Source organism: Rhinopithecus roxellana, chromosome 14 (assembly GCF_007565055.1).
Source record: "Rhinopithecus roxellana isolate Shanxi Qingling chromosome 14, ASM756505v1, whole genome shotgun sequence".
Lineage (NCBI taxonomy): Eukaryota > Metazoa > Chordata > Mammalia > Primates > Cercopithecidae > Rhinopithecus > Rhinopithecus roxellana.
Genome location: NC_044562.1, coordinates 123,797,437 through 123,824,981, shown reverse-complemented (window position 1 = coordinate 123,824,981; position 27,545 = coordinate 123,797,437). Strand labels below are relative to the sequence as shown.

At 35.8% G+C, this 27,545-nt stretch overlaps 1 protein-coding gene across 2 annotated transcripts in view; it reads right to left on the bottom strand.

The window, feature by feature from the left end:
• Positions 1-3,892: 3,892 nt before the first annotated feature.
• DARS1 (aspartyl-tRNA synthetase 1) overlaps positions 3,893-27,545 on the bottom strand; it is an 89,152-nt gene continuing 65,499 nt past the window's right edge. For both annotated transcript variants that reach the window (XM_030916447.1, XM_030916448.1), the window contains exons 8-16: positions 22,306-22,417; positions 20,689-20,823; positions 18,342-18,489; positions 13,877-14,023; positions 12,032-12,074; positions 10,025-10,105; positions 8,922-9,033; positions 8,673-8,744; positions 3,893-4,619 (exon numbers count right to left, since the gene is read on the bottom strand). In XM_030916447.1, the coding sequence (XP_030772307.1) occupies positions 4,528-4,619; positions 8,673-8,744; positions 8,922-9,033; positions 10,025-10,105; positions 12,032-12,074; positions 13,877-14,023; positions 18,342-18,489; positions 20,689-20,823; positions 22,306-22,417 (942 nt within the window). In that variant the 3' untranslated portion in view covers positions 3,893-4,527. The remainder of the gene's footprint in view (positions 4,620-8,672; positions 8,745-8,921; positions 9,034-10,024; positions 10,106-12,031; positions 12,075-13,876; positions 14,024-18,341; positions 18,490-20,688; positions 20,824-22,305; positions 22,418-27,545) is intronic.

Here is a 27,545-nt window from a genome sequence, read left to right as displayed (position 1 = left end):
GAGAGCAAGGCCCTGTCTCAAAAACAAAAAACACAGTGAAAACAAAAACCACCTACAGAAATTATCACACTTAATCTCAAGACTTTAGTATTTAAATAAAAACAATACAAGTATGCCTCCATCACTGCTTTTATTCAACACTCTACTCAAGAACCAATCTAATTAATGCAATCGGCAAATAAAAGAATGAGGCAGGAAAAGACTAAACTCTTAGTTTGCCCCACACTATTCTGTGTTCTACACTCTTTAATTCCCATAAATAGTCTCATGATGTAGGATTCTGCAGATGAGGAAAGCTGAGGATAAGCAAGTTATCCAAGGTTATACATTTGTTAATGTAAGAGCAAAACCAGAGTCTGAACCCAGGCAGTGCGGCTGAAAGAATCCACACTTCTTACCGTTATGCTATCCTTTCTCACACTGTCCACCTATCTTGAAAATATAAGATGCTCAATACAAACTATTAGAACGAGTAAGAGATCAAGAATACTGCTGCATAAAAAGGCAACATATAAAAATTGATAACTGATAGTGTTCTTTACCCTCCTAACAATTCAAAAATGTCACGGAAAAGGAGATCCCAATCCTGCTACCAAGCAGAAGTGGCTCACTGCCCAATGCTCTAAGCCAATAAAATGACACTGGGTTTCTGAGAAAAGCTTTTTATTTCAAGTGACTTACAAGGAGACAGAAGTGCAGCTCAAATTGCTCTCTCTGTGCTGGTGTTAAGGCAGTGATTTTATCCTTTAGTGGGTGGATTCTGGGATTAGTAGGTGATTGGTGGAAGAGGTCTGGAAAGTTCTTTGGCATGTGTATTACCTCTTTATGGGTCCCATGTGCCAATTTGGAGGTAGTTAGTATAAAATATGTGGTGAAACTTTAGGCTGTAACATTAGCAAGCTTGCTGTGTAAACTCTAGTTAGCCATATTGGTTTTAACTAATTTTAGACAGTTTTATTATAAGGGAGGGGAGTCTTAAGTTGTTTTTCTTATCCATTTATCCTGCACACCCAATAATTTTTGTTAACTTTTTTTTTTTTTTAACTCCTTGGGGCATGGTTTCATTCCCAGTAGAAAAAAAAACACTGTAAAGGTGTTCTAACATGAACTGGAAAATTAAAAGCAGTTTTAATATGCTAATGTTAAGTAAAATTACAGTAAACAAAGTAATGTCTATATTATGATTGAATTCATGGGGAACATTTATTTCTGGGCTGAAACTGAAAAAATACACAAGCGGGGCACGGTGGCTCGTGTCTGTAATCCCAGCACTCTGAGGGGCCAAGGCAGGTGGATCACTTGAGCCCAGGAGTTCAAGACCAGCCTGGGCAACATGACAACTACTACATGTCTTTACTAAACATACAAAAGTTAGCTGGGTGTGGTGGTGTGGGCCTGTAGTCCCAGCTACTTAGGGGGCTGAGGTAGACTGCTTGAGCCCAGGAGGTGGAGGATACAGTGAGTTGAGATCTTGCCCCTGCACTCCAGCCTGGGCAACAGAGTGTGATCTTTTACATTTTGTTACACTGAATATTTCATTTTCAAGAGTACTCATTAAATCCTGCCCACAAAAAACACTAAGCTACCTCACCAGTTTCTCCCCTCACCACGTTTAGCAGATCCTTGGCAAGGCTGTTCTGACTCAGCTAAAATATCTTCAAATCTGTAAAGACAAGGATGTCGAGTTAAAATGGAAAGATATTCGCCTCCAGCATTAACAGTACTAAATTCTTTGATAATTTTGAGAATAAAATGCTGATAGGAGTAAACAATAACATCACACAAAAAGCAAAATACTTTTTTTTTTTTTTTTTGAGACGGAGTCTCGCTCTGTCGCCCAGGCTGGAGTGCGGTGGCCGGATCTCGGCTCACTGCAAGCTCTGCCTCCCGGGTTCACGCCATTCTCCTGCCTCAGCCTGCCGAGTAGCTGGGACTACAGGCGCCGCCACCTCGCCCGGCTAGTTTTTTTTTGTGTGTGTTTTTTAGTAGAGACGGGGTTTCACTGTGTTAGCCAGGATGGTCTTGATCTCCTGACCTCGTGATCCACCCACCTCGGCCTCCCAAAGTGCTGGGATTACAGGCTTGAGCCACCGCGCCCGGCCTCACAAAATACTTTTAAAGATATAAAAATGTTTTACTACAATTAAAAAAAATCAATAAATGAAGAGATATACCATGTTCATTCACTGGAAGACAAAAGAGAAGGAAATTCCAAGCCTTTTCAAATTATTCTATAAATTTAAGGTAATTCCAATGAAAATCTCAGGATTTACATATCAAATAAATCTGCAAAACATTAGACATTTACATTTATAGAAACGTAAATATTTGGCGAAAATATAAAAACAGAAAAAAGAATAAAAGGTTGAATTCATAATAGTTACCTGTAAGAGGGTGCCTTAACTATGCCCACAATTTTTTGTTTAAATTTCTCTTTAAAAAATAAGGGCCAGGCAGGCACAGTGGCTCCCACCCATAATCCCAGCACTTTGGGATGCCCAGGTAGGCGGATCACCTGAGGTCAGGAGTTCGAGACCAGCCTGGCCAACATGGAGAAACCCCATCTCTACTAAAAATACAAAAATTGGCTGGGCGTGGTGGCGGGCACCTGTAATCCTAGCTACTTGGGAGGCTGAGGAGAATCCCTTGAACTGGGGAGGAAGAGGTTGCAGCGAGCCGAGATCATGCCACTTCACTCTAGCCGACCACAGAGCAAGACTTGTCTCAAAAAAAAAAAAAAAAAAAAAAAAAATACATATATATATATAAAAGAAGGTCAGGCACAGCAGCTCACACCTGTAATCCCAGCACTTTGGGAGGCGAAGGCAGATGGATCACTTGAGGCCAGATGGATCACTTCAAGACCAGACTGGGCAACATGGAGAAATCTTGTCTACCAAAATACAAAAATTAGCCAGTCTCATAACCTGGTCTCAAAACAAATACATTAAAAAAAAAAAAAAAAATTGAAGCAAATGTGATAGTGTTAAGATTTGATAAGACTGGATAATAGGTACAAGAGTATTTTATCATGTTCTAATTTGGTCAGCATGTTTGAAAACCTTCACAATAAAAAAGATTACATCATTGTAAGACTTTACAAACTTTATTTTGAAACAAGCTATAATTATATGAAATTGAGAACAGCTCTGGGGCCAGTATTATTGTACTATTTTAGGGCCTAGCAATTACATACTATAGAAAAAGATGGATATTCATTTTTTCTTGCTGTGGATTAAATTATGAAATACTTTTGGGGTGCCTTTTATTTAAGGTATTCTGGTAGGATATGAAAGAAAAAAATAAGAACTGAATCTAAACTTTCAAAGACTACACAATCTAGATGGTAAACACTCCCTTTAACTTTCAAAAATAATGGGCAGATGTTTGTGGTCCAGGGGTAACTTCCTAACTTTTTGACCCTCCTATTTTTCTGCATATAATTTTTTCTTCCTGTACAGAAATATGTTTTGTTCCTGCCCAATATTTGTGGTTCATGTAAAATTAACATTAGCATCAACATTTGTAATAATCTAGAGGGAAAGTGCTTCTAATTGTAATTCTTACACAAAAATTTCTTTTTGATGGATAAGATGGGACTGTATTTTAGTGATGTTCACTAAGTATCAGTACCAGTTCCAGTTAAAAATGAAACAAAATTCTGCAATATATTTTAACCCATGTGAAATGAACTGTCAACCGACCCAAGCTGTCAACTTTAAGAACTCTATCTCTATGCCCATCTAAATATCTGAAATGAATACATGTTGACAACATATTAGTCTTCATTTATTTATATAAACCAGTTGTATATTTTTTCTGTTACCAAATTATAAATGCCTAGCACCAGTTATAAAATCAGGTCACAAAGTTACACAAAAACAAACTAAAATTAGCTTTAAAATTTTATTGAAATTTCAGGTTTAGAATTTAACAATTTAATACAAGATTACACTGAATACTTTCTAACCAGTATTTTAGCCTGCTTTACATAATTTCTAGACATAACTTTTAAGAACTGATACTTTCTGATTAATTTTCCATGATATGCCAATTATACAATCATTAAAATTTCAGATGCTACCTGAATATTCTTATTCCAATGTCAGAATTTAAAAAAATAAGTTCAAATACTGAAAATCTAAGACATTAACACTGGGGCCCTTGTAATATAGAAAAGAAGAAAAGTTGTACAATCTTAACTGTTTAAAACTTGTAACATTTACTGTAGTAACAGAATATGAATTTTTAACATAACCATATGAATTTCTCAAGTATTTCCTACTGACGCACGTCTGAAGTTATAAAAATCTCTTTTAAACATATCTATACTGAATTACTCCAAAAATAACAGTGATACTTTAGGGCCTTGCAAATTTATTCTAGTGCATATTTTAAGTACCTAAAGTACAGCCTGTGCACTAGCAGGTTACTGGAAAGAGTAAGTGTGGCTTTCTTCTTTGTTTTTTTTGAGGGAGGGTCTCTCGCTCTGTCATCCACACTGGAGTTCAGAGGCAAGGTGTGAATTTAAGGAGTGAGTCGTTTGGGATCACGAGGGAACATGGAGGTCTGACGAACATTATGCAATCCCAGAAACAGCATAGTCACTCTTTCCAACCCTGGGGAAGACAAAAATAATCATTAATTCCTTTCTGAAAATCTCTCAGGGTCTTACTTTGAACTATAAACATAAATATCATTGTTAAACTAAATACTTTTCCTTATTAGGAAAGAAAATGACTCCTATTATTTTGGGTTTATTTAAAATTGTTTTGAGTATTGATTCAGAAATAAAGATGCTGCTATAAATGAAAAGGACTAAGTAATATATCCTTACGTGGTATGGAGTCTAAAATGTGAACCACAAAAATCTATATGAGCCAGGTGCGGTGGCTCAAGCCTGTAATCCCAGCACTTTGGGAGGCCAAGACGGGCGGATCACGAGGTCAGGAGATCGAGACCATCCTGGCTAATACGGTGAAACCCCGTCTCTACTAAAAAATACAAAAAATTATCCAGGTGTGGTGGCAGGCGCCTGTAGTCCCAGCTATGCAGGAGGATGAGGCAGGAGAATGGCGTGAACCTGGGAGGCGGAGCTTGCAGTAAGCCGAGATCGCGCCACCGCACTCCAGTGTGGGCGACAGAGTGAGACTGTCTCAAAAAAAAAAAAAAAAAAAACAACTATATGAATGAACAAAATCTATGATGTAAACAATAAGAAAAACAAAAGACTTTATAAGCTTGAACATTTCAAATGATACCACACTCTGATTATATAGTCCAGGCAATGAGGATCACAGCCATAAACTTGCTTAAGCAATTAACAGAAATATGCGAAAATTTATTGTAATTCTATAGACATTTAACATGGTGGACCCTATGATAAAAAGCTCTGGAGTACATTATTATACTAAGTGTTTTGACTGTAAAAAAGAAACTGATTTTTGAAAGGTGGTTAACAAGATTATGGTTCCTCCTTTCAATGGATTCTATGTAGAGATGTAAAAAGAATGAAAAAGCTCTTTAGCTATTGATAACAAGTTATAAGATACATTAAAGTACTTCTTCTCCATCTGGGCTCATATTTTAAAAAATGATACATTAAGTAAAAAATGCAAATTACTAAATGGTTTATATATAATAGTATGCTACAATTTGTGTAAAAATATTTAAAGAAATGTGTGTGTGTCCTTTCGTATATGCAAAGATATCTTTGCAAAGGTAAGCTGAAAACTAGAAACAATGGTTTCCTGTAGGGAGGCGAATATGCAGTATTCTCCTTTTTCCTCCTCCAATTTAAAAAAGTGTTAAAATACATATAAAATCTACCATCGGAACCATTTTTAAGTGTCCAGTTTAGTAGTACCAAATACACTCATGATGTTGTGCAATCATCACTGTGATTCATCTCTACAACTCTTAAAAAAAACATGTTTACATCCAGAGGAATGGGACTGCTGGGTCACATGGTATTTCCAGTTCTAAATCTTTGAGGAATCGCCATACTGTCTTCCACAATGGTTGAATTAATTTAAATTCCCACTAACAGTGTAAAAGCATTCCTATTTCTCTGCAACCTTGTCAGCATCTGTTGTTTCTCGACTTTTTAATAATCGCCATTCTAACTGGTGTGAGATGGTATCTCATTGTGGTTTTGATTTGCATTTCTCTAATGATCAGTGATGTTGAGCTTTTCTTCATGTTTGTTGACTGCATAAATGTCTTCTTTTGAGAAATGTCTGTTCATGTCCTTTGCCCACTTTTTAATGGGGTTGTTTTGCTTTTTTCTTGTAAATTTGTTTGAGTTCTTTGTGGATTCTGAATAATAAAGGTACATGCACGTGTATGTTCATTGCAGCACTATTCACAATAGCAAAGACATAGGATCAACCCAAATGCCCAATGATAGACTGGATAAAGAAAACGTAGTACATATATACCATGGAATACTATGCAGCCACAAAAAGGAGTGAGATCATGTCCTTTGCAGGGACATGGATGAAGCTGAAGCCATTATCCTCAGCAAACTAACGCAGGAACAGAAAACCGAACACCACATGTTCTCACTTATAAGTGGGAGCTGAACAATGAGAACACATGGACACAGGGAGGGGAACAACACACACACTGGGGCCTGCTGGGAGGGTGGGGTGGGGGAGAGCATTAGGAAAAAGAGCGATGCATGCGGGGCTTAATACATAGGTGATGGGTTGACAGATGCAGCAAGCCCCTATGGCACACTTTTACCTACGTAACAAATTTGTACATCCTGCACATGTATCCCGAAACTTAAAAAAACAAGACAACAAAAAACCATATGTAATGACCTTAACTGGTGCTATTTATTTTTAAAATTTTGCCCAGCTTTATTGAGTTACAATTGACAAAAATTGTATGTATTTACAGTGTACAATGTGACACTCTGATACACTGTGAAATGATTAAATCAAGCTGATTAACTTATCATCTTGCATACCTATATTTTTTGTGGAAAGAACATTTAAAATCTACTCTTTTAGCAATTTTCAAGCATACATTATTACCTGCAGTCACAATGTAGAACAATGGATCTCCAGAACTTAATCGTCCTAATTCAATCTTCATACCCTTAGACCAACTTCTCCCCATTCCAACAACCATTCTACTCTTTGTCTATGGGTTCAACTTGTAAAAGGTACCATATGTATGTGAGATCATGCAGTATTTGTCTTTCTGTGTCTGATTTGCTAATTTGTTTAGCATGATGTCCTCTAGGTTAATCCACATTGCTACAAATGACAGGATTTCCTTCTTTTTAAAGGCAGAGTGTTATTTCATTGTATAGATAAAATAGGTTGAGTATTCCTAATATGAAAATCCAAAATACTTCAAAATCTGAGACTTTTTAAATGCCAACACGATACTCAAAAACACAAACAAAAAAAAAAACAAAAATGCTCACTGGAGCATTTCAGATTTCTAGATTTGGCATGTTTAACAGTAAGTACAATGCAAATATTATAAAATCTGAAAAAAAATCCAAAATCAGACATGCTTCTGGTCCCAAGCATTTTGGGTAAGGGATACTCAATCCATACTATACTTTCTTTATCCATTCATCCACTGATGGACACTAAGGTCATTTCTATATCTTGGCTATTGTAAATAATGCTGCATTGAACATGAGAGTGCACAAATCTCTTCAACATACTGATTTTATTTCCCTTGGTATATAAGACCAGAAAAGGAATTATTGAATCATATGGTAATTCTCATTGTAACGTTTAGAAGAATCTTCATCCTGTTTTTCCTAACAGCTGTACCAATTTTACATTCCTGTCAACTATTTACAAATACGGATTCCCCTTTCTCCACATCCTCACCAACTATTATCCATTATCTTTTGGCTAACAGCCACAGGTGTGAGATGGTTATCTCACGGAGTTTTAATTTATATTTCCCTAATGTTTAGTGATATCGAGCATTTTTTTCCATATGCCTATTCACGATTTAAATATAGGTTTTACATTTAGGCCTTTGATCCATTTTGAGTTTATTTTTGTATATGATGTTAGGTAAGTGTCTAATTTCAATCTTCTGCAAATGGACATCAGTTTTCTCTGTACCATCTATTGAAAAGACTGTCCCTCTACCAATTTTAATTTGAAAATTTTGTAAGTATATATTGTATTTTCCAAAAAACCCCAAAACAAACAACAAAAACTTCAATAAAACTATACATTTAAAAGTTTTAAGAATGTTTGATATGGACATCCAAAGATGAGTTAAAAAGTTACTGATTTTAAATTGCAGAGCAGTCCCTTACATATACTGTAGAAGTGTTCTTAAAGTCAATCAAGTGCTACATCTCAATAAAAACACTTAGCAGCTCTTTAAGCTATTTTAAGGTAGAGTTTTAATTTGAGCTAATGTGAATGAACTCACAGTAGCAAGAGAGAAAACAGGGTACTCCACTTACAAGGCATTTGGCTTCTAAAAACTCTTAAGAGAAAAAAAATGGCTAGAACTTTATGACAATAATATTTTAAAACACACAAGTTAGCTGTTCATTTTGTTTCTTGGAAATCAAATTTTCACTTACGTCATAACTGACTTTTAAAAATTCTTGTAATTCAAATTTGTATTATACTTAGAACTTACAAACTTATTTGTAAGCAATAACAGAATATTACCAATGCCTCCACCAGCATGAGGAGGAGCTCCAAAGCGGAAGGAATCAATGTAAGCCTTGATTTTCTCCAAATCTACAAAAAGACACAAAACAAAACAAAATGTAATTTATCATCTTATTTATCTTAAAAAATCACAAAAGCAATTACTGTTCAATGGAGACTTTTTAAAAAGACCGAGAAGTCTTTTAAATGTTTACAATGTATTATTTTCAGAAAATACACTCTCTTAAATTATTTTAAGTTGTTTACCAATTCCATGATGCAAAGCTCTCTCTGTTAGCAGCTGAGGATCATGTATTCTTTGAGCTCCTGACAGTATTTCTTCTCCTCTCATGAACATATCGTAAGAGTTGGACTGTTTCTGCAAGAGAAAAAACACCACTCTTCAAGTGACTACTATCCTATTTCAATTACACACATACAGAAAAAAATCTCTGCTGCATGAAAAGCAAGTTCATTTTTTCCTATAATTAACAATGCAACCTTGTTCTCTAAAGTAGAATTAAACTACTGAGGGCTGAATAACTTTTTCTTTGTTTATATCAGATTTTGTGCTCTCCTCCCATACTCCCCAATAACAAATCAGAGCGCCACATCTAATTTTTAAGAAGCAGTGCTGATCCTTATTTCACTTTATCATCTGAGATGTTTTTAAGCATGATATGATTTTGGGGTGACTTCTGGAACTCCAAGTTAATAGGTGTGAGTCTTTATTATTATTTTTACTTTAATCCCCTGTCTTTCAATAAACCAGTGGTTCTCAAAGTGTGATTCCTGGACCAGTAGCTTCAGTATTACCAGAAATTTGTTAGTTGGTCTGGAGTGGGGCCAGCAAAATGATCAGGCTCCCATTCCAGAGCAACTAATGAGAAATTCTGGGTGGGCCCCAGCAATCGATGTTTTAAAAAGCCCTCCAAGTGATTCTGATGCACGGTAAAGTTTAGAAACCACTGCAATGGAAAAATGGTAAAAGACAATAAGACATTATTTAGATTATTAACTCCCAGGATACAATGTGAATTCCCAGTTTAAGGTCAATGACAGGATGATTTGCTAAAGTATGCAAATCTAGTAGTACCATTTGTAATTTACATAGTCTTTCTGCCTTATTAATCTTCAGAAAAATGACCAAGGATAATGACTTTAACATAGATTTTAAAAATTAATTTTCTAGAATATTCAAATTTTACAATATCATTTTGACCAGTGGTGACAGACATCAGTGGTAATACGTATGTGTATCAAAACTGCAAATTATTAATGAAAACCATTATTCCCATTATGCAATCTGACAGTGACAATAAAATTTCCCTTCTGCTCCCAAATGGGTTACTTAAAACCGAATTACTTACGGGATTTCTTGGGTCAGGCATCGTATAGAAAGGTCTTACAGCCAATGGATATTTATCAAGAATATAAAAATCTGTATCATACTATAAAAAGAATAAATGCAATTAAAATACATTTTTAAAAAGTAAAATGGCTAACATTTTGGTAATTAACTTTTTTACACAAAAACTTTGGTTCTTCATAATTACTCTAATTATATTGTATATACAATGAATATCTTGCTTTTTTTCTGGTAACATTTTCATCATATAGCATTTTGCCATGGTGTCATAAATTCTTGCAATATCTAATTTTTAGGCATTGCTTATTATTCATAGTTCTCAAAAAAAATTTTTTTTTTTTTTTTTTTTTAAAGAGATGGGGTCTTGTTCTGTTGCTTAGGCTGGAGTGCATGATATGATCATGGCTTAAACAGGAACCTGGCTAATGTTTAAAATTTTTTGTAGAGATGGAATCTCGCTGTGTTTGCCCAGGCTGGTCTTGAACTCCTGGCCTCAAGTGATCCTCCTATGTTGGCCTCTCAAAGTGCTAGAATTACAGGCATGAGCCACTGTGCTAGGCTTACGGTTTAAATATTCATTTTTTTCCTGTTTTTTTTTTTTTGAACATGTAATCCCTTTCTAATTTCTCCCCCATTCTAAATTATGCTTTGATAAACATCTTTGATTTTTACTTTTTTCTTTGTTATTCTAGTTCATCTAGTCATTCTGATGCATTTTATAATGAAAAAAAATTATCTGAAATCCTTTTGGTTGTTATAGAAACTATATTAAGTCTATGAATTATTTTGGGAAATTTGACGTAATTCATAATATTCATCATTGAAAAAACATGGATTATCTTCCCAACAATTTAAATTTTTATCTAGATATATACATGAGATTTTGGTAGTTTTCTTCAAATGAATGCTGCAACTGAAAGAAATAAATGACATTAACTTGAAATTACAACTTTTTTTAGAGAATGCTTACTATGTGACCTAGATTTAATTAAAAAGAAATAAATTACATTTCAGGGTCGGGTGCGGTGGCTCATGCCTGTAATCCTAGAATTTTGGGAGGCCGAAGTAGGTGGATCACCTGAGGTCAGGAGTTCAAGACCAGCCTGGCCAACATGGTGAAACCCCGTCTCTAAACACAAAAAATTAGCTGGGTGTGGTGGTGGGCACCTGTAATCTCAGCTATTTGGGAGGCTGAGGCAGGAGAATTGCTTGAACCCAGTGGGTGGAGGTTGCAGTGAGCCGAGGTAGTGCCACACTGCACTCCAGCCTGGGCAATAAGAGCGAAACTCCGTCTCAAAAAAAAAAAAAAAAATTACATTTTAACCGTTTTTGACTTTCAACATTTTTGATAAAACTTGAGAAGAGGATGTTAACAGCTGACAAACTGAAATTGGCTCTGCTGAAACAGCATTTTAAAAGTATAAACTGAATATTGTATGGCTTCAGAAATATCAGTTCTCTAGTTTAACAGTTTCAAGTGCAACCAGTAGGAGGAGCTCAAGGACTAATTTTCCTTTTCATTATACCAGTATCTTAAAATTTTTAAAAAGATCACACTAAGCTTAGCTTTTATCCTCTTTGGAGTCTTGGTTTTAGAAAATGAGATTGGAAAGTAGCTATTACATAAGAGGCAGAGAGGAAGCTCATTCATCTTTAAGTCTCATGAAACAGCAGGGGTACACAGGGAAGATCAAATCTAAATAATTTCAAATAACTTGGAGGTCATTTCTAACTAATCCGACATTCTAACTATCACTTTTAGAGATACCTCAGAACAACTTCGTAGAAATATTAAATACTGAGTTAATCAAATCATCTGGGAGAAAGGCAGGCTATCTGAATATTTCTCATTTTTCTAAGAAAAAAAATTTTTTAACGTCCCTCTTAAGTTTTTATTTATTCCAGAATCACACTATTCTAGGAAGCTCAGTCCCCTCTGCAACTGTTTTTAGTCCCAAGAGACATTTCAGAATTAGAAAAAGAAATCCAGCATATACAAGAGTCCTACCTTTTCCTTTACCAAGTGACCCAACAGCTTTTCATTTGGTGTACTGAAAAAGAAACGCGAAATCAGTGTTTGAAGATGAAACGGCAACTTAAAGACGTTAATAAGGAACTTCTTCTATTTGAGTTTCTCAAGGGATTACAAAATTTGGCCAAAACATGCAGTTGTCTATTCTGCTCTTTTCTTAAAAGGCAAGTCCTATTGAAAATCACTTATGAGTATACGTTGGCAGAGTGACTCAGAGCTTAGTAGATGCTGTTCAAATATTTAATTAAAGCAATAAACAGAATTTAGCAATTCATCGATTCAGAAATATCATGGATGAAATAATTTCCTATAATTACACATAATAAAATTTCGCTACACTAATATGGGCTTGTCTTGCCATGAAATAGTCTTCCCTTTTTGGTACTCTTTATCAATGGTTTATGAAATAAAAATTAGTATTATCCAAGGTTTTAAAATAGTGTTTATATGAACATGTTACATTTCTATAGCCAAGAGGTAGTTACTTTAGTTTCCTACGTAAAAACAATTTCTAAAATACTTAAAAAAATACTACTCAAGCTTGTAGGATTTTTATTTTGCCTTAAAATATCATCTAGCAATGGAGACAATGTTTAAAGCCATATATATATTTTTTTGTTAAACAAAAATAAATGGTTTGGGTGAATTGTTTTTTGAAAAACCCTAAAAAGTGACAATAATCATTTCCTTTCCCTCCTAAAATACGTAAGTATTGTGATGGTTTAAAGGAATCATTCAAGGAAGTCTTGAATAAAATAAAAGTAGATAGAAATTTTCAACCTTTACATGTTTTGTTTATTTTTTACAGACATGGTTTCACTCTATCACCCAGGCATGATTGTGGGTTACTACAGCCTTGATACTCCTGGGCACAAGTGACCCAATTGCCTCAGCCTCCAGAGTAGCTGGGACTACAGGTGTGTGCCACCACGTTCAGCTAAATTTTAAATTTTTTTGTAGAGACAGGATCTGTGTTGTCCAGGCTGGTCCCGAAATCCTGGCCTCAAATGATCCTCCCACCTCGGCCTCTCAAAGTACTGTGATTACAGGCGCGAGCCAACATGCCCAGCCTCAATCTTTATTAAACGACATAATTTGTTTCAAAATTATAAGTTACATGATCTGAATTTAGATTATACTCTGAATACCAGGGATACTGGGAGAGTTATTCTTTCCAGGTTGTAGGAGAGGGTTGTGGGTAAAAGTCTGTCGTAAGGGACCAGAGGGGAGAAGAGAAAACAAATACCCACTCTATACCAAATACTACATATAATATAGTATGTATGATACTATATAAACAATATTGACTTTTATAACTTTTGGATGTTAACAGTTTATACCCTGATCCTGTGTGGGGATGGATTTAGACTGCTGTCTACTTTCTCTAATACCACTAATTTGGAAAGAGAAGATATTAGAAGACAAAATCACAGGCAAAACTCCCTATACTCTTTAAAGAGTTACAAACATGAGGGGAAAATAATGGAAAATGGTGTTTATAAACAAAATTATGAAAACTTAAGCAAACCATAGTAAACATTTTTATTTCAGATGACACATTATATAAAACAGCATCATACTGTATACCAAAGTTAATAAAATATAAGTGTATCAGGTGAAAAAAAATTTATTAATATTTTCATTCTCTTTTACCTTAAACCAAATTACTAAGATTTTAAAAATCACAGACAACTTGGAGGACGGGTCAATAGGTGCAGCCAACCACCATGGCACATGTGTCCCTATGTAACAAACCTGCATGTTCTGCACATGGATCCTGGAACTTAAAGTAAAAAAAAAAAAAAAATCACAAAGACAAACCTCAGATCGTCTTCATCTCCCATTTCAACTCCAGCTTCCCTAAGCATAGCCAATGCTTCACAATATTCTAGTCTTAGAGTTGGCTCCAAAAATTTGAATGGCTCACATGGGAACTGTTTATTCACCGTTTGAATTTCAGTCTGAAACCTATTTGCAGAATGATTTAGTTAAGAAAATGTGTGAGATAAATGTTTCCTCCACAAGAGGTCACTGTGGCAATATACAAAAATCAATCTTTGAATCAGTATATACATCAGGAAAAGCATGATCAAATTATTAAAGAATGAAATTTAAATACTTAAAATATTTAACACCATTTTTCAATCTCATGTTTTTGTAACCACAGTAACATCAAAGGATTAAAAATTTTCTTTATAACTCAGTTAATATAGTTAGAAACATAAAATGCCCATTTTTTATATAAAGCAGTACAAAAATCTGACTTTTTAATTCTTTAACAATTCTTGTTATCACTGAGGAAGACCAAATTAATGAGTGTTTGTCTTATCTTCCCGCATCCATATTACACTGTATGTTCAGAGAAGTGCCAATTTCCCATTTTGATAATCTCTATAGTACAATGCTTACCCTATATATATATAGAAGGTACAAGACAATGTTTACTGCACTGAGCTGAATTTCTGCTATGGAAGATGATATTTTATTGAGATTTAAAAAGTTTATTTTTGGCCAGGTGCAGTGGCTCACACCTGTAATCCCAGCACTTTGGGAGGTGGATCACCTGAGGTCAGGCGTTCAAGACCAGCCTGGCCAACATGGTGAAACCCCATCTCTACTCAAACTACAAAAATTATCTGGGCGTGGTTAGGAGGCTGCGGCAGGAGAAGCATTTGAGCCTAAGAGGTGGAGGTTGCAGTGAGCCAAGATCTTGCCACTGCCCTCCAGCCTGGGTTGACAGAGCAAGACTCCGTCTCAAAAAACAAAAAGGTTCGGATTTGCTTCAAAATAATAGTGAATGAGGGAAATGGGTAAACAAAATTGGCCACAGGTTGACAAGGACTGAAACTGGTTGGTGAGTTCATGGGGGCTCATTAGACTACTGCATATCCTTTTGTATGTGTTTGAAAGTTTTTCGTAATTAACAGACTTGAAAAAAGTATGTTTATATTCTATATACAGAAAAAAGTATGTTTGTATTTTATATATAGAATTCTTTACCTAGAATTTACATTCTACTTTTATTTTTTTTATTTCTGAGACAGGGTTTTTATTTCAGGAGCGCAGAGGTGCAATCTTGGCTCACCACAACTTTGGCCTTCTGGGCTCAATCGATCTTCCCACCTCAAGCCTCCTGATTAGCTGGGACTACAGGCATGTACCACTATGACCGGCTAACTTTTTGTTACTTTTTGTAGAGACGGGGTTTCACCATGTTGTCCACGCTGGTCTCGAACTCCCAGGCTCAAGCAATCTGCCGGCCTCGGCCTCCCAAAGTGTTAGGATTACAGATGTACACCACGCCTGGCCTAGAATTTATATTCTCGAAATTAAAACACCATCATTTCTTGATTGGTCTTACAGACTTTCATGGGAATAAAGCTTAGCCACTGATTTATTAAAATCTTGATATAAGAAGGGTTAGAAAGACCCCACAGTTATTTATTTATTTATTATTTTTTTAGACGGAGTCTCACTCTGTTGCCCAGGCTGGAGTGCAGTGGAGCTATCTCGGCAATTCAAGCAATTCTCCTGCCTCAGCCTCCTGAGTAGCTGGGACAACTAGCGTGTGCCACCATGCCTGGCTAATTTTTTGTATTTTTAGTAGAGACGGGGTTTCACCATGCTGGCCAGGCTGGTCTCAAACTCCTAACCTCCTGATCTGCCCTTCTCGGCCTCCAAAAGTGCGGGGATTACAGGCATGAGCCACCGAGCCTGGCCCCCAATTCATCTTTACATAGCTTTTCTTTCCTTTATATATCAACTCCCATTCATCATGTCTACCAATGGTAGTACAAAAATATGACTATCAATACTTCAAAATACATTTATATATGTATTTTATACACATATACATATTTGGATATATATACAATACATATACATACAATATAATACATATACATTTGTGTATGTATTTTTCTATGAGAGGTAAATACTAATGATAAACATGAGAGGAACATGACACAGGCCAGATAATCCAATAAACAGGTGACACCAAAATTTAAAATTCCTAAATGACTTGAAGAACATACAAAGAAGGCTTTTATTTTCAAATTGCCACCTTAACTCTACTGAAAAAGTTCAGCAATAATGGCGTTTGAGTCCAATTTGTAAGTGGAGATTTGATTAATCTCAAGGACCCAAATTCATGCTTGGTCTGTTGTTATAAAAATCAAAGTGGAAATGTCAAACTCTATTATTTAATAGAGAAGCTATCAGTATTTTTAAAAAAATGAGTTTCTGAAACTTCCTTGAATTATAAATGTGAACCGAAAATGAGAAAAGCTGTGTGTGTTCCTTCAGTGTAGTTCTAAAGTATATTTCGTCTTATAAGGAAAATGTTATCAGTTGTTCCATGAACCATTGAAAATTGATTGAAATAAACTGCATCAAAATGTTTTAGAGAACAAAGATATAAAAATAAAAAGGCTGTCTGCAATTAATTAGCCATCAAAGGCACAGATCTGCAGAGAATGCCTGGAAATACTGGCACTTACGCTACAGTATTCTTAAATAAGATCAGTAGTTAATTTCTACATTCTATTTTTTTTTTGAGACGGAGTCTTGCTCTGTTGCTCAGGCTAGAGTGCAGTGGTGTGATCTCAGCTCACTGCACCTCCGCTTCCTGGGTTCAAGCGATTCCCCTACCTCAGTCTTCCAAAGCTGGGATTACAGGTGCATGCCACCATGCACCGCTAATCTTTGTGTTTTTAGTAGAGATGGGGTTTCGCTAAGTTGGCCAGGTCGGTCTTGAACTTCTGACCTCAAGTGATCCGCCCAACTCAGCCTCCCAAAGTGCTGGGATTACAGGCATGAGCCACCGTGCCTGGCCAATTTCTACATTCTTTTTTTTTTTTTTTTTTTTTTTTTTTTTTTTTTTTTTTTTGAGACGGAGTCTTGCTCTGTCGCCCGGGCTGGAGTGCAGTGGCCGGATCTCAGCTCACTGCAAGCTCCGCCTCCCGGGTTTATGCCATTCTCCTGCCTCAGCCTCCGGAGTAGCTGGGACTACAGGCGCCCGCCACCTCGCCCGGCTATTTTTTTGTATTTTTAGTAGAGACGGGGTTTCACCGTGTTAGCCAGGATGGTCTCGATCTCCTGACCTCGTGATCCGCCCGTCTCGGCCTCCCAAAGTGCTGGGATTACAGGCTTGAGCCACCGCGCCCGGCCAATTTCTACATTCTTAAACTTACTCATTAGCCTTGCAATGTAGTAAATAAAATTCATATTTTTGAACTCTTTTAAAATACCAATGAAACATATCAAATACATCAATAAGGAATAAATCGCTGGCCTTCAAATAAAAATTTTTAATATGATCCTTTGTCAGTTATTAAAATGCCAGCTTAGACTATTATAGCTTACCTAATACTTGAAATATAGTCACGAATACAGAAAGAGGGAAAAATAGAGACTTTCTTAATCAACTTGACTCCTATTTTCTTTTCCTATTTTCTCCATGTTAAACATCATCATAAGTAAACAACTTTCAATGACCTTTAAAGGGAAGAGCTCTTTGCCAGTTTTGAGGGTGTAGCCAAATGGACATTCTACATAATTCAATTTTCTGAACATCTAGAACACATCTAATATTTCTGTAAATGTTAATTCATCAGATCCAAATAGGTTTAAACATCCCTTCAGTCTACTAGTTTCTAATCTTTACTGAGCACTCAATGTAAATATAAATTGATTTAAGAATTAACCATATTTGACCAGACTTAATTTACATGTCGACAGATTCAGTTGACTGAAGGAACTTTTTACCTCTGAGGTGGGTAATAATGCTATTTCCACTTAATGGCTGAGGAAACTGAGGCACAGAGTGAAATAATCTGCACAAGGCCCACACAGAGAAGCAGCAGAGCTGGGATTTGAACTCAGGCTATCTGGATGTTGCTGAATCCAACCTCTTAAGCATTACCCTCAAACTATTTCCCAAATAATAAACTATTAAAAGTAACATATGCTGTATTTCTTGAGATATTCGGGATGTCAGTATAAAGGAAACAAGGACAACAACAAAATACAGTTGGACTGTTCACAATGTGGTAAATTTACCAGCAAAATAGAGGTTAATTAGTTGAGCCCCCAAATGATTTGAATCCAGAAGCAGTATTCCGAGTATGGATTTTTCCAACCAATTAAATGGATCATCTAACCAATAAATCTTTATATATATGTTCATAGAAACTTAGTTTGCATGTTTAAATTGAAGAATTTTTTTTTTAAAGAGCCCAAACTGATTTGAAATTAAGTCCATCTAGGTGTATAAAATACTTTTTACCTTTCTTGAAGTCCTTTGAATATTTGTACCATGGTGTCAGCAATTTCTTCCATAACTTCGTGGTAATGGTAATTAAAAGCCATTTCAATGTCCAAACCAACAAACTCAGTTAGATGTCTATGGGTATTAGAGTCTTCTGCTCTGAATACTGTGAATTTAATAAAAGAAATAAACAGCAAATACTGTTTTCAATTTTGGATAAATTGGGATTTAAATACAAAACTGTACTTAGTAGGATTTCAGTGGCATTATTTTCATATTACAGGCCTGGAAGGACCTCTGATAAACCACCTGTTTGCACATTCTCTTTGACAGCAAGTTCATTACAAACTCCTATGGTCATGCAATAAAAGCCGTACCAAATGTAAATTAATAAGAGAGGTTCATGAGAACCCTGTGGGAATGCAAGATCCTGAGGTGTCTTCTCAATATTTAAAAATATATTCGATTATGACCAAGACAGTGAGTTCTTCTCAATTTTATTAAAACCTGACTCAAACTAAGTGAAATTCTACAAATAAAGTAACATACATATTCCATTTAACTACAGTAGTCATTTACAGGAATATTAGGGATGTGAAAGATGAGTCGAGCTACAGTCAGGAAGACTGGACAGGAGGAAAAGGCACTGAGGATATTACGAGCCACTAGCTCAGTCCAGCTAATATCCAGTCTAGACTTAATATCCTCAGTGCCTTTTCCTCCTGCCCGGTCTTCCTGACTCTAGCTCGACTCATCCTTCACATCACTAATATTCCTATAACACATTCTTGCTCAGAAACTTACACTGGTTCCCAAATGACTACTGTAGTAAGACATAAAATAACAAAAAAACCCTAAAACCTTTATGCTTTCATAAGTTAATCCTAACCTATATTTCTCACTTCTTAATACTAACTTGTCTTATTTTGTTTTCTTGTGTAGTTCTTGCTCTTTACTTACTCTGCTTCCTTCTAGAACGCCATCTCTGTTGTCTACATATCCTACTCTGTCCTTAAAGCACATCTCAGTTTGAATTTTCTTTTATGGTGACTCTAGCACACTCTGTTTTCTCTCTTTTTATACTTACTATTTATACTACATAATTAACACCCATTTGCTGATTGTATAGGACAATCTGATTATTCGTTGTGAAAATTATTTGATTATTCCCTATGACTGTGATACATATGCATGTCTTACTCAGTCTTGGGAGCAGGCTACAATGTTGATTCCCTTATCACTCAAGGCATGGTCAGCAAATGAGCAGCATCAACAATACCCAGGAACTTGTGAGAACTGCAGAATCTCAGGCCTCTTCCCATATCTACTGATCAGAATCTGTATTTTAACAAGATCTCCAGGTAATCTGTGTGCATATTAACATTTGAGAAGTGCTGGCTGGTTCTTCTTTTATGTACATGGTACCTACCTAGCACAAGGTTATATAAGCAGCAGGTGTTCCAACAAATAACTAGTTAATAAATTCAGAAAATTAAGACCCTTAATGATCTTGCTAGTTTCTCTATTAGCAGGTATTTAATTTTTATTAAGCTATCAAAAAAGATATATAAAAAAACTTGGTAAGTTTTAAAGAATAAAGTAAAACTGGCTTTTCACTTATAATTAGCTCCAAAAAAGAAACTGCCACATGATTATGTGCCTGTGCTTGACTTTTAGCAAACATTTCTTAAAAACATATTAATATAATTTATTAAATATATGATATTTGTTAGTAGTTTCTAATGGACATCAGCACATTACCAATAGTAAGGACAATACAAACAAAATAGTGAAACAGAACAGCTCTGGAATAAAATTGATAGCAAATTAGACAGAGGTACACTGTAAACTTATAAGAGTAAGAAGTTATAAAGGACAAAAACATATATTACTTTGGCCACTGCAACTACCTGCTCTTTACTGCTGATGGGGAGCCGAAAAGAGTCCAAATGGGAGCTAATTCTGTTCTAACTGCATGTAGGTATATTAAATATATATACTTAGGTATATTTCAGATGGTGTATATTTTCAAAAAAATGCATTTTTACAATGATATATTCTCAAGATAAAAATTTTCTTCAGCATTCTTCTGTAAGAATATATAATGCTTACAGTTGCATTCACATGGAACGATGCTCAACTGTTTAAAGTACTGTTGACCATATTATTATTATTATTTTTTTGGAAAATGTCTACCCAAATATATTATCATCTCTACCTCAAAGTCTAACATTTGTGTAGTCAGCAGATAAAATAATTTAAGCTTTCAAAGTGTCTGTACATTATATAAGTAAAATGTATTCCTAACATTGTAACTACTGCACAATTAATGAACTTGGATAAAATATAACCGCCAAAATCTTACCTGGTCCAATACAGAAAACCTTCTCAAAATCAGCACAAATGCACATTTGCTTATATAGCTGTGGGGACTGAGCCAGGTATGCATTATTTTTAAAATATGACACAGTAAAAACATTGGCTCCTCCTTCACTGGCAGCTGAAATGTAAACATTTATATTTACATTATTATAATCAATTGTAAGCTTATCAATGCAAACTTCTAGTTAAAAAGTTTATACTCAGGTAGTTCACTTTAAGAAAAATTGGAAAATGAAGAATTGTGGCTAAATCATAGTCTATGTATGTCTTCTTCTATGTGATTCTAAATAGTTTATATTTAAACCAGATTTACTTCTTTGGCTATGCTTTTACTTCACTTCTGTGGATATATATGCTCCCTTTCTGCATCAATTTCAAAACTATTAAAGCCCCTTTGGAGCTGTAAATTTTTTTTTTAAATGAAAAAAGATATTCTTCATCATTTTTCCCTTTTTAAAAAAATTTCCCCAGCAGCTGTAATAATCATTTTTCTAATTATTAAGAATACAATGTTCAATTTTGAATTTGTAACAAAATGCCATTTGTGACACACTTTCTTGTGTTAAACAAATCTAAAAAGGGTAAAATGATTAAGACAAGATTCTCATACAAGAATAAGAATTAGCCAAGTGCAGTGGCTCACATCTGTAATACCAGCACTCTGGGAGGCCGAGACGAATGACCTCAGGTTGGGAGTTCGAGACCAGCCTGACCAACAACGAGAAACCCTGTCTCTACTAAAAATACAAAATTAGCAGGGCGTGGTGGCGCATGGCTATAATCCCAGCTACTCGGGAGGCTGAGGCATGAGAGTCGCTTGAACCTGGGAGGTTGCGGTGAGCCGAATTCACAACACTGCACTCCAGCCTGGGCAACAAGAGCGAAACTCCGTCTCAAAAAAAAAAAAAAGAAGGAAAATTTCCCATCATTAGTATTTACTGATTTTACAACGCAGTTTATACAAAACAAAACTGCAATACTAATTTCAAAAGAAATCTATATAATGAAGTAGTTCCTGGTGTAACTTCTGTAACAAGAATCTTGCTTTGTGTGTTACTGCCTCACTTTACAATCATTATCACAAAATGACTCTTGGAATAAGAAAATGTACTTATTGGCTGGGCGCGGTGGCTCAAGCCTGTAATCCCAGCACTTTGGGAGGTCGAGACGGGCGGATCACGAGGTCAGGAGATCGAGACCATCCTGGCTAACATGGTGAAACCCCGTCTCTACTAAAAATACAAAAAACTAGCCGGGCGAGGTGGCGGCGCCTGTAGTCCCAGCTACTCGGGAGGCTGAGGCAGGAGAATGGCGTGAACCCGGGAGGCGGAGCTTGCAGTGAGTTGAGATCTGGCCACTGCACTCCAGCCTGGGTGACAGAGGGAGACTCCGTCTCAAAAAAAAAAAAAAAGAAAATGTACTTACTAATGTTGGTGATATATGATTGTTGCTATGTAAGATGGTCTTCAAGATAGTAGTCTCATGGCAATAAACCTTAATGGACACTCAGATTCTCAATTTAAAAATTTTATTAATATAAAGCAACTCTGGGGATAGCAAATGTATTTTTAAAAATTAAGAGAAATATTTTGAAGCTTACCTGAAATAATTTTAGGAGTTTGGATTTCCACAAAACCTTTGTTAATTAAAGTTTCTCGGAAGAGATGGCAGATGCCAGACTGGAGACGGAAGACTGCCTGACTAGTTGATGTCTAGAAGACAGTAATAAAATCTAATTAAATTGACACACTTAATTACTAAGCACTAACTCTGTGGGCTAGGCACTGTGGAAACCTAACAATTCTTGCTTTTTTTTTTATGGAGTCTCACTGTCGCCCAGGCGGGCGTGCAGTGGTGCGGTCTCGGCTCACTGCAAGCTCCGCCTTCCAGGCTCACACCATTCTCCTGCCTCAGCCTCTCGAGTAGCTGGGACTACAGGCGTCCACCACCACGCCTGGCTAATCTTTTGTATTTTTAGTAGAAGTGGGGTTTCACCATGTTAGCCAGGATAGTCTCCATCTCCTGACCTTGTGATTCGCCCGCCTCGGCCTCCCAAAGTGCTGGGATTACAGGCGTGAACCACCGCACCCGGCCACAATTCTTGCTTTCAACGTTTTTAAATTCTAGTAATCGGGGAGAGGACAAAATGACACAAATAAATACAAGGTAAAAAGACATGCTGGAATATAATGACTATATATGATCATATAAAGGTATTTCACCAGAAATGCTTAGTGAGCAAATGTTTTAATTTGTAGGAATTCCATAAAAGAAAAATATTTCTTAACAATTAGTGTAGTGAAACAACTTACTTGTGAATGGTCTTATTGCTTTTTTTAAAGGCCACCCATAAAGTGAGACATAGCAATGTTTGTGCAGCATATTAATGTTCTAAGTAAGATTTTGGTATTTGACAATAAATGAATAAAAACCATGTATTTTTATTTTAACCATTACAACAATACAATTGCACATACTTGTGTATTTGTTCAATTAGATTAAGACATTAAAAAGAAAAAAATACAATAAAAGGGGACGGCATCCCATGACACTGACTTCCAATGTGGTACATAATATAGTACTCCAACTGTCCAGCACAGTCACCTGTTTCTATTTTCTCTCTTTCCCTCCTTTCTTTCTCAGTTTCTCTGGTCCTTCTAATTTACTTTTAGCCTCAATCAGTTGTGATGGTGACCAGGAAGCTCTAGAGGTAATTATCTCTACTTTAACTTTTGTCCAATTCTCTGGTCAAAAGAAGTGACTTCTTATCTTTAGGTCTTGGCTTACTATATTTTTTAAAAATAGCTATCCTATGGCTAGATAGGTGTTTAGTAAAACATGTGACCTCAAACCACTAAGTTAGCTGTGAATAACTGAGTTAGGTGAAGAAGTTGTCTTCTTAGTCTCATTACAAGAATTTCAATTACTTCTCTCATACCAAAGGGCTCACCCCTTCTGCATTTACACAGTAGTACCCTGTGAAAACACTGTTAATGATGGAATGATTACATTTCTTTCACTCTAAAGAATATTGAAATAACCTTGAATTTCTGCAGATCAGATAAAAACATTCATGTAAAGTGGTCATATTTAAGCAACACTATTTTATAACTTACATTCAAAGTTACAAATCAGTTTCTCATAAAACAATGAAAACCATTTAAAAGGTCTTTATAATTTATTAGATTATTTACTTATTCATTTTCAAGATGTCTACATTTAAACTATAGAAAAAGACTTGCGTTTTTTTTTTCACATTATGTGGTTTAGTGAAACATTTGGTTCATCCAATCAAAACAAATGGCATAATCTTCTGCTTTCAAAAACCTAGTGATCTATTTAGCAAAAAGCTGCTTCACTATTACTGACAAATGTACAGAGATGTACTTCACTTCAGAATATATTAAGAGGGTCACTGAATACATTTTATTGCCGTTTGCCTCTTAGCTAGTTCAACTAAACTTGGCTCACTGCAACCTCTGCCTCCTGGGTTCAAGCGATTCTCCTGCGTCAGCCTCCTGAGTAGCTAGGATTATAGATGCCCGTCAACATGCCAAGCTAATTTTTGTATTTTTAGTAAAGACCGGGTTTCACCATGTTGGCCAGGTTGGTCTTGAACCCCTGACCTCAGGCGATCTGCCCGGCCTCCCAAAGTGCTGGGATTACAGGTGTGAGCCACGACGCCTGGCCTAAACTCACTTCGACATCTTGCTAAGTGGAAATTCAACTTATGAACTGGTTGTCATAGATTATGTAATATGAATAGAAATTTCACCAATTACGGTTTTTAAAAAACTGTACTTCTTCACTTCCTGATTGTATAAACAAGTATGTTAATGTGTAACATTTATAGGGAAAATGGATCTGTCATATATAAGAAAAATAATTTTTTCTCATTAGTTTCTTCAAGGCACTTGCTAATTGCTAGGAACACTGGCACCTACTTGATTAGATAGTGAACAGTTATTCACATGACAATTCTAATACATCCTAATTTCCACCTAACATTTGCATATGGAGAATATTTTCTAGCAGATTCTAGCTTTTAAATGGTTTAATTTGAAAACCACCACTTAAAGCAGAGGTGGATGGGAAAAGAATTAAACAAAAAGGAATTACTAAATATAAGATGTTCTTTAAAAGTAAATAACAAGGAAGAAAAACAAATATTTCAAAATAAATCTTTAACTATTTTGATTATGTATCTTACTAGCAAGAATACCCATTACTGCAAAGAGAATCACACTGTGTGAGCGAATTCAGACTAGCTATCTCTGCTGGTTGGAACAAGACAAAGAAGTAAGATTAGTATCCTGTAAACTCTCTAACTTTGCTCAGAGGAAAATACTGTCCTCAGGCCCAGGTTGGTCAGTTAATTTAGCAGAGGAGGAGTACTAAGCAGACTGCATCAGAGTCTGAGAAACTTTTTGTACGTACTCCTGGGTTGTCTTTCTACATTTATTCCTCTTTCAAAAAGCATTATCATTACATGAGAGAACAACACAACATAGTTAAAATAAGAAATGGTAACAGTACTTTTTCTTTTCCTGGTCAAAACAAGACACTTTGGGTAGAGCATATCTAAAGAGAAACAAAATCAATTTTTTATAGACTCATTTTCAAGCTTTTTCCCTATTACATATTGATCACTACAACTGACTTCTACATGAGTATAAGAATTTGCTGGTTAAGGTAAAAATCAACAATGACCCCACTTCTCAGTAAGATTACAGAGTGTATGTAACAAAATAAAAGTATGTTTAATAGGGTAATTATGTATTAAATCTATCTCAAATTAAATGCTTCTAAAATATAGTACATGAAGTGAAAGCAACATATGTTAATTTCAGTGCAAATATATAACAACCTTATTTTCAATTGACAAGGAATGTACAAATACCTGATATATTTAATTTATCATTACTATACTTACCCTTACCTTAAGATACATAAATGAACAGGAAAAAGGCTTTATCATTTAAGTTATAAACCATACTAATAATATTAGTTTCCTTAATGTTTAAATCTAAAAATTGTTTTGGGTCAAATAAATACATTAATGATACCATAATATGTGAAAAAATAATACTTCCTCCTCACTCATTAAACAAATATTTATTATATGCCTCCTGGCACTGGACTAGGTGTTAGATGATAATGGTGATTACAGAGGGCATGAGGTAGAAGATAAACTAAACAGAAAGCAGAAAACTAATTTTTCTACACTTAAAAAAAATTACTTTCAGAAAAACAAAATGAAAAACCCAGTCCTTGAACTTTAGTTCTAAAAAAGCCTGACATTCCTTACATTAAAATAGTTATTTTTAAATTCTATAGCAAACTTCCCAAAAGTATGGTTATTAAAATTAAAACACTGCTATTCTGTATTATGCAAAAGATCTGAAATAAGGGGAAAAAATATTCTGCATTTATAGAATTCCTTTCCCTGAGGTCCTCATAGCACTAGAAAGCAAAATTATATCTTTTGTGGAGAAGAGAGGCAGGTATATGGAGAGAAGTAAGGGTGTTGGGCGAAAGAATTCCAATAGAAGACAAAAATGCAAACAAACCCAAACTTTATACAGCAATCTTTAATAGTATTTAGCTCCTTACAATTCTCACAACAAATTACTTCCATGCTGTATGAGACTTGTAGCTTTTAAAAATACCTATTTAAGTTATCAACTAAACTACACCCACTACATCTTTTGCTTTTAATGGCTGCAGAGAACCCCTGTTTATGGTTTATCAGGTTACAGAGACACTACCGTGAAGCTGGACTAGGGGTCAGGAGAGATAGTAGAAAAGACAGTGGGAAAGACATTTCTAAACTGGTATCTGATTTAATTCCAAAGAGAACTATTATTTTTAAAAATCAGATTTATGTAGACTCTTTTTTTTTTTTTTTTTTTTTTTGAGACGGAGGCTTACTCTGTTGCCCAGCCTGGAGTGCAGTAGTGTGATTTCAGCTAACTGCAACCTCTGCCTCCTGGGTTCAACTGATTCTCCTGCCTCAGCTTCCTGAGTAGCTGGGACTACAGGCACTGCCTGGCTAATTTTTTGTATTTTTAGTAGAGATGGGGTTTCACCATGTTGGCCAGGCTGGTCTTGAACTCCTGACCTCAAGTGATCCGCCTGCCTCAGCCTTCCAAAGTGCTGGGATTACAGGCATGTGCCACTGCGCCTGGCCTGATTTATGCAGAATTTCTTTTTCCTTCTTTTCTTTTTTTGAGACGGAATTTCTTTCTTGTCACCCAGGCTGGAGTGCAATGGTGTGATCTTGGATCACCGCAACCTCTGCCTCCCGGGTTCAAGCGATTCTCCTGCCTCAGCCTCCCGAGTAGCTGGGATTACAGGTGTCCACCACCACGCCCGGCTAATTTTTGTATTTTAAGCAGAAATGGGGTTTTACCACGTTGGCCAGGCTGGTCTTGAATTCCTGACCTCAAGTGATCCACTGCACTGGCCAGAATTACGTAGAATTTCTACTCAAACAAAAGTAATCTCTGTGAGAAAGAATCCAAACTGTCTGCAATTGCTATTATATTACTGTAACACGGGAATTCCAGTTGTATGTGTTCAGGTTAACTCTGTGTCAAGACATTCCAACACACACCCATTCATTCTAATGTATGACAAAAACGCTAGCAGATCAAGTATGTATGTCCTATGGAGGGATCCTGTGATACACAGCAGTGCTGAGCACCCTTAAAATATTTTTCTAATTAATGCATTGGTCTTGAGGTCAACAGTTACGACATCCCTGAGGATACCTCCCTTGACTATTTCAGACTATCCAGATCTACTTTCAAAGAACTCCTATAGCTGTGGTGATCAAAC